At 36.8% G+C, this 8,611-nt stretch overlaps 1 protein-coding gene across 1 annotated transcript; it reads right to left on the bottom strand.

Annotated features, from left to right (window-relative positions):
- Positions 1-7,676: 7,676 nt before the first annotated feature.
- On the bottom strand, positions 7,677-8,276 carry LOC6040663 (39S ribosomal protein L55, mitochondrial). The gene is made up of 2 exons (XM_038249251.1): positions 7,943-8,276; positions 7,677-7,882 (listed from the first exon to the last, which is right to left on the bottom strand). Exons 1-2 carry the CDS (start codon positions 8,138-8,140, stop codon positions 7,736-7,738), a joined length of 345 nt encoding a protein of 114 aa, XP_038105179.1. The 5' UTR covers positions 8,141-8,276; the 3' UTR covers positions 7,677-7,735.
- Positions 8,277-8,611: the final 335 nt, after the last annotated feature.

The raw sequence follows: 8,611 nt of genomic DNA, 5'->3' as shown, positions 1-8,611 counted from the left end.
TGGACTTTTAAAAACTTAAATAAATTGCATATTAAATTTTTGTACTTAAAAAATTCTCAATCCTGAAAAATGGGATTTAAAAATATGGCACGGGGAGAAGGCACCGAATACCTATATTTCCACTAGGATTTTTAGCGTCCGCCTTGGGATTCGAACCAGCGGCGTCTGGATTGTGAGTCCAGTGTGCGGTTCGATTGGTCCACACAAGCAGGCAAAATATTAAAACTCAAACTCAATATGAGTTTATTGAAAGATCTAGTGAAACCACGACCAGACCAGGTTTAAAGTTCAGTAATCATAAATCCAAATCCTCAACGACGAGCAAAATGGTTGAAAATTACCTTTATTGTATGTATGAAATTTCACGTCACAAAATGAAATATTTCAAAGAACCCAGCAAAATCTAGAACAGAAACCGATACTTCTTTAAGCCGACCTTTGATAACAAAAAGTTACATTTTTCTATATTCATCCCAAAAACTGGTAACTCTGCCCATGAGTTATTTATCAATCAGTTGATTTTACGTAAATACATCAATTACTGATCGACAAATAGCTTTTAGTATAACAAATTACAATTGCGTGCTTTTGAAAAAAAAAATGTAATTTGAACATGATCAAGCCCAACGAATCATCTTTGTGGTTAAGTTTACGCCGTGGGCCTGGCCGCAATACCTTTCGGGGTATATCCTAGGGTTCTACCTTTCCTACTAACATTTAGTCCAAAACCACCCTACAAACATCTATACCACTAAGGTGACGCAGGGGTCCCTGCGCACTTTAGATAGGTGTTTACTAACATAGCTTGGACCCGGCGTGGACCCCCTTATGCCCTGGGCTGTATTACACACTCATCAAAAGATGAAGACATGGTATCTCCCGTGTTGGATTATTGTTCCGGATGAGGGTCTAACACAACCAGACCAAACAGTGGGATAAGCGTTGTGGAGCCTTCCGGTGGTGGGGCGTCCTCCAAATGCTAATGCTAATGCTAAGTTTACGCCGTGGGCCTGGCCTCTACTATGTGTACTGCAAATGTTGATAATGACATGAAGAATGTTAGACATCTAATCTGGAGAAATCTCACAGCCAATAGTTCTCAGTTGTGAAAGATTGGCTGCAGACAGAAAAATATGTAGCAGAATCAGCATATGCGTTGGCTGATTCAACAAAGAATTTTGTTGAGTGTAGTTATCAACAACGATTTATTTTTATTTTTATCGATTCTACATTAGGCATTGGTTCAACACAAACCTGATCTACATCTACAGAACGTTTTTTTTTGTTTACCTAACGATAAAATTTTGACTAAAGTTCCGCTTCACGGAAACGGGAATCAGCCGAGAGATTTGTGTTACTATAGAAATTTAGGTTTTCTGGTGTACTTATAATAACTGGTTGCCTAAAATATCTGACTGCGGGAAATATTGCGTAACACGCTTTGAAAAAGAAAGCCACTGCACATCAATCCAGACCTCGGCAGAACAAAACTCTCCTCAAGAACTCTTCCAAACTCCTGAGAAGCTTAGAGAAGAATTTCACCCCGCAACGGTCCAAACCGCCATGCTGTACAGGGATGCCAGATACACAGATTTGTCTGTGTTTCACAGACATTTGAGCTCGTGTCAGACATTTTTTGAGGTACACAGACTTTTTAAAAACTTCATTAAATTATTATTTTGTTAAAATATCAATCGAAACTTATTTCGTTAGTCTTCAAATGCTCAAAACACAATTTTTGATAGATTTCTATGACTGTAAATTGATTTATTTGAATTTTAGACAAAGACACAGACATACACAGACTTTTTCACAGACATTTTAAAAAATCATCTGGCATCCCTGATGCTGTAGCTCCTGAAAGTCTTGATTCTGACTGCTACTTGGGGAGAACCCCCGTTCAGCTCGTTGAACATGCTACTGCGAATCAAAACAATACCTTCTACAATCTTCCAATTTCCACATTGTCGCGCTCCTTTCATACTGCCGTCTTGTTTCTGACCCGCGGTGGTCAAAGAATTGGCACTTGTAATTGGGAAATGTCGGGAAATTGGGACATTTCGTCGACAAAATATTTATTTTCTAGATCTCGATCTTTTTTTTTTTCAATGTTTTGTATCATTTTCAAATCGAGGATTGCCTCAACAGGCACTTTTTTTTCTTCGGACTGAACTAAATTTACAAATTAATCTTACCTCGGCAAGTCAACGGAGAACCAGGCTCTGCAAGGCATCAAGTGTGTTGTTTTGCCCTGTTGGTTGCGTAAGGGTTGTGAGTGAAGTTCTATGCTGGCAGATTTCTGTTCTTCTTGTCGATGAGTGCTTGGACAGTTGTTTTTCTGTAACCATTGATACTCGCTGTTTCAAATATGTAGTTAACCCAATGGAGCATTTCCATTCAAGCAGTTTTTGTTTTTTTCTACAATGTATTCCTTATGGGAGAGCTGTCATTTCTACCACTCGAATCGGGTGCTCCATTCCTCCTGTTTCCTGTTTCGCTGAGGGGTTAAGCTAAGAACAAGATTGTCCGTTCGACGCAGTGGTGAACGCAGAACGCTGTGCCGGTTCGATTTTTCCATCAGCTGTCAGTCAAACAATCTGCAGGGGTTTTTTTTTGTTCTTAACTTATTTTTATTAGGTCCGTTTAGGTGCTGTGACCAGGTTAGGACGGAGGGACGGTTCAAAATACATTATAATACATAAAAAAATCATTTTCCTTCGTATTTGCCAAGCATGTAACTGACGAGTCTCAATTGGTCCACGCGAGTCTTGCAGGTCTGGATCCTGGCGCTGTACTCGTTGAAAATGTGCCACAGCTCAGTCGAACTGTAGAGCACCTCCTTTTCTTCCGCCGTGGGAGTGGTATCGGCGCCGGCGCCGATACTTTGTTGACTGCTTCCTGCGGGTCGAGGGCGATCCTTTGGTTTTACGTCCGGGACTGCTCCCGGCAGCGGAGAGAACTCCGACGGCGTGAACGCCGGAACTGCTGGACTCTGCTTTTCCGCCTTCCGTACCGGCGGTTTCAGATTCGATGACTGCTGCCGCATCCGGATGAAATCCGCATGCTTGGGGCAGCTCCGGTCCATGGCTTCGTGCGTACCGTTGCAGTTGGCACACCTCTTCGGCTCGGCTTCTTGCACTTGGCAGTCGTCCGTCGTGTGGGGACCTCCACAGCTGTTGCACCTGGCCTTGAGGTGACAGTTCCTGGTTCCATGGCCCAGATGCAAGCAGTTCCTGCACTGGGTCACGTTCGGCCGCTTGTTCCGGTAGGCCTCCCACCGGATGATAGTGCTTGCCACAACCTTCATTGCAGAAAGCTTCTTCAGATTGGTGTATCCTTTGGGGAAGACCACAATGTAGGAAGTTTCGTCCACGGTGGACTTTTCCTTCCGCTTGATGACATGCACCTCCAGCGCGTCCAGCTTGAGATCCCTCTTCAGCAGGTACTTGACCTCATCCGGTTTCAGTTTATCAGGTAAACCACGCAGAACTACCCGATGATTTCGTTCGCTCCGTCGTCCGTGGGTGTAGAATTCCACTTTGTGCTTCTTGAAGAGCACTTGCAACTTGTCGAAGTCTTCGACAGAGAAGCTGTTTACCTTGGTGCCAAACCGGGTAATCTTGAAAATTGGCTCGAAATCGTATTGACAAAGCGACGTTATCTTCACAAGCCTGTAAAAGGCCGTGGAGCTCTTTACCACCAAAGGTGGTTGCTTTTGTTTACCTGCCGACTGGACGGGTGCTGGAACCGCCGGGGCGTCTCCTCCTCCTGCTGGGCTGGCATTGTTGTTGTTTTTGTTTTCCGCTAGCGGGCTGAACTTGTTGTTGTTGAGAACATTCTGCTCCACTTTTCCTTCTTCGACTACAGCTCCGGTGATCTCAGGGGACTTCTTCCGCTTCCGATTTCCGGGAATGAGTTGGAAATCATCCGTCTCGGAGGTCTCTTCCACCTCCATCCGTCAAACAACTCGAGGCACGCAACGATGCCTTTAGCGCGCACGACACAACAAACACGTCTACTCTCTGAGAGCTGTCGAAGACGAGTGAATCTGCAGGGGTTGCTTTGTTTGATGTTCGATGACTGGCAGGCTATGATGACAGGCGCAGAATTTTGCGTTTGCGTCCAGGCCTGACGGACAATCTTGTTCTTACCTTTAAAGTTGTTATTCTGTGTATGAAGTGTATCAAGTAACCTGGTTCTTTTATGATCAGAATGTCTGAGAAATGCAACTTTCCACAACTTTCATTTCGTAGGCGAACTTGATGCTCCTGCGTGCACTTTTTAGATGTTAGTGAACCCTGTTTGATGATGCAAAAGTCAGCTTCTACTAATCAGTTTATCCAGGTTTTTAAGCGAAGATGGCGCTCGAATGGTGAACGCCCGAAATGTCAAAATCGCGCAGTAGCACCAACATTAGAAAAAAAATATGGCTGTCATGCCATGGCACACTTGTTCCGTAATGTTGGTACCACTGCGTGATTTTGACATTTCGGGCGTTCACCATTCGAACGCCATCTTCGCTTAAAAACCTCGATAGCTCTTACAGGGTTGTTACGGGAAAGTCGAAAAAAAATCCGCGCCAAATCCGCGCCGACCGAAACCTATATCCGCGCAAAATCCGCGCCATATAAAAAAATCGCGACCAATATTCAAGAAATGTTATTTCCAAAGAAAAAAACTAATACAGAAAGCATTTGATAAAAAATTAAACTCGTTTTATGTTTGAAGGAATGAAAGCAAAAATCCTTTTAAAAATACCTCAAGAAACGTCAAGAAAAGTGTCACAAAAAAAAACTATTTGCAAATCAGAAGGACACTACAATAATTTTGACCAATATAAACAAAATAGAAAATTATCAACCAATATAAACAAAATTTAAAAATCTAATTTATTTATTCATTATTTAACTTCAAAAATGTTGGCTAAAAAACCAAAATCTAAAATTTTATTATGATTAAATTTTAGATTTCGAAATTCTATAAATTCAAAATCTATGTATTTTAATACAGATTGTATTACAAATTTCTCACTAAAATTTCATTCCAAAATAATTTGCATTTCCAATATTTGAAATATTTTCTTCTAAAAAATTAAGAATTCAAGAATTTAAGGATTTTTAGAATTTAAGAATTAAAAATTTAAGAATTTAAGAATTTAAGAATTTAAGAATTTAAGAATTTAAGAATTTAAGAATTTAAGAATTTAAGAATTTAAGAATTTAAGAATTTAAGAATTTAAGAATTTAAGAATTTAAGAATTTAAGAATTTAAGAATTTAAGAATTTAATAATTTAAGAATTTAATAATTTAAGAATTTAAGAATTTAAGAATTTAAGAATTTAAGAATTTAAGAATTTAAGAATTTAAGAATTTAAGAATTTAAGAATTTAAGAATTTAAGAATTTAAGAATTTAAGAATTTAAGAATTTAAGAATTTAAGAATTTAAGAATTTAAGAATTTAAGAATTTAAGAATTTAAGAATTTAAGAATTTAAGAATTTAAGAATTTAAGAATTTAAGAATTTAAGAATTTAAGAATTTAAGAATTTAAGAATTTAAGAATTTAAGAATTTAAGAATTTAAGAATTTAAGAATTTAAGAATTTAAGAATTTAAGAATTTAAGAATTTAAGAATTTAAGAATTTAAGAATTTAAGAATTTAAGAATTTAAGAATTTAAGAATTTAAGAATTTAAGAATTTAAGAATTTAAGAATTTAAGAATTTAAGAATTTAAGAATTTAAGAATTTAAGAATTTAAGAATTTAAGAATTTAAGAATTTAAGAATTTAAGAATTTAAGAATTTAGGAATTTAAGAATTTAAGAATTTAAGAATTTAAGAATTTAAGAATTTAAGAATTTAAGAACTTAAGAATTTAAGAATTTAAGAATTTAAGAATCTAAGAATTTAAGAATTTAAGAATTTAAGAATTTAAGAATTTAAGAATTTAAGAATTTAAATTTTATTGGAGATTTTTTTAGATTTCCATTTTTTTTTTAAATTTAATATTTTTTATTTTCAAAATTAGATTTTTTTAATTTTAATTTTTTTAATTTTGATTTTTCTCTAAATTTTGAATTTTGGATTTTTAGTTTTTGGAGTTTTGAATTTCAGATTTTTAAAATTCTGAATTTAGAAATTTAGGATTTTTAAATTACGATTTTAGAAATTAAAATTGGTTGAATCTGAATTTTAAAAATTTGATTCAAAAAACTATTAAATATAAAAAAATTTCGAATTTTTGATAGAGCAATAATTTTGGAATGTTCTGATCTTTTTATTTTTCACCAAGAATGTTTAAATTTAGAAAATATTTCTACGGGTAAATCCCATCTACAATTCAAAGGCAAAGTGAATAAATCCACTAAAAATTGAAAATAAATAAGGGTTAAAAAAACATTACTCAAAACTCAAAAGAAATTACATATTTAGAGCCGGATATACTAAGAAATGAGTTAAGTGTAGTAATAATTAAATTTAAGAAATTCTCAACCATACATTTGAAAAATAATCTCTACATAATCTTCATCTTAATTTTTCGACGGTTCGTACTAAGAAAATACAAACAATCATTTTCAAAAAAAAAAATCTATTAATAAGAAATTGAAATTGCAACTCAATGAAAAAAAAAACAAACTTGAAAGTAATTTTATCTATTTATTTATTAAAATTGCCATCCGCGCGAAATCCGCGCCTGAGCAAAATTAGTCAGCAAATCCGCGCCAAATCCGCGCTATCCGCGCGAAACGCGCCATCCGCGCGACCCGCGCCGTCCGTAACAACCCTGCTCTTAGGTACCCATCGCAGCTCCCACCTTGTTCTCAGATGCAATCCCTCAACTGGAAGTAGCCCTGTTTCTGAGACGAATTCCAAAAATGACGCGAAGTGAAAAAGAGGCAAACATGTTAAATCTAGATCGAAAAAGTCACAAATTGATGTTCCAAAAACACATTGAATCAATCTACCGTAACTGCCATCGGGCCAAAATTAAGAAATTGAGACATTTTGTGAGAAAGAGATATCAGATAGGTCAAACCATGAGTCACTATTGTTCTACACTACATATTTCATAAATATTTAATCGCTAGTTAGTGCATTCTATTTTGTATTAAACTTTAAGATATTTTTTTTTTCACGCTCAACTGTGAAATCGAAGAAGCTATTCAACTAGACGTTTAGGTTTGTTTGTGCTTTGTGGAATAATTTTCCCTAAATGTTGGCAAGTAGCACAGAATAAACAAACACACACACGCGCGCCTTGAGGAGCAAAATTAGCGGCAAATATTCAAATTCTTACTCAACATCACATGGAACTGTGAATTTGTTATCGAATAAGTGATAGGATATGGATCTTACTAGTAGCGAATCAAAAACATTGTTAGAGGAACAAATATTTTAATCGTCATAATTAAAGCATAAAGGTAATCATACAAAAAACACACTTGCAAGAACCAGGTTCGGAAGAGAGCACACAAATTGTTGCGCGAAAGGAATTTGCTTGGCGAAAGAAGAAGAAGCTTGAGAAAAGGATCTTGTTAAGAAGTTGCGAACGTTTTTTGCTAAACTATAAATCTTGCATTGAAAGAAATGTGAAAGAATAAAGGAATGTTTTTTTCATGAACTTAATTTTATCCCGTGTTTTCTTCAAACCAGACCAAACTTACTAGAAACTTGTCTCATTTTAAGTGAAATTTATTTACATTACTACAAACATCAAATCGCTTACCAACAACCCTCACTTCTGCTTGATATACTTGAGGTACTTCCGGGCGTTAAAGTTGTCCTCCACTTCGTCTTCGATGCGGATCTTCTGCTTGGGCTTTCGCTTGTCCAACCGAGCCTTTCGTTCCGCTTCCGACAGGAGACTCAAATCCAGCGGCAGCTAAAAAAGAGCAATATTTTTCAAAAACATCAACCCAAATTAAATTTCTACTGCAATTACCTTGATGATCCGTCGCGGCTCGTGGTAGTTAATGTTGATGGTGGCCCCGTTCGGCAGCACGACCATCGTCGGATAGCGCCGGGCGTAGATGCTCCGATGAACCTTCACCACGGCGGCCGTGTTGGACGAGAGGAAGCGTTGGCCGGTTGAAACGATGCCGGGCCGGACCAGGCCGAGCAGGGGAAACTTTGTGAGCATTTCCAAATCCTAGTAGAACGTGATCTTTTGAATTATGATTGAAATTCTAATAAATAATTATGAAAATCAACGAGGCGAGATGTCTTGTGCAACAAAATCAAAACATGCCGTGAAAAGTGAGTGCTTTTTGACAGAAGTAATTCTCTCGTGAGTGCCCAGGGATTTGTTTTGAAAGTTGAGCACGCTTATTTGAAATTAGTAGAATTTGGAATGGAATTTAATCGATATTTGAAATGCACTGGTAAACAGCATTACACTTTTTTTCAGATCACTTTTACACACTTATATGGGATTTTTCAGTTCAAGTATGATTACACACTTTCGTGTAAAAGTGAACTGAACAGTGTGTAATGTTGATTATCAGTGTGTGAAAGAACTGCACTGCCGTTCTACGCATAATTGTCCCATGTTCAAAAAAGTGCAACTGAGAAAAACGCGATTGAAATTTTTCGATCGATTTCTGTGTTTCTA

This window comes from Culex quinquefasciatus, chromosome 1 (genome assembly GCF_015732765.1).
Source record: "Culex quinquefasciatus strain JHB chromosome 1, VPISU_Cqui_1.0_pri_paternal, whole genome shotgun sequence".
In the NCBI taxonomy this organism is placed as follows: Eukaryota; Metazoa; Arthropoda; class Insecta; order Diptera; family Culicidae; genus Culex; species Culex quinquefasciatus.
The sequence above is the reverse complement of the archived record's forward strand: the minus strand, read 5'-3'. Positions and strand labels throughout refer to the sequence as shown.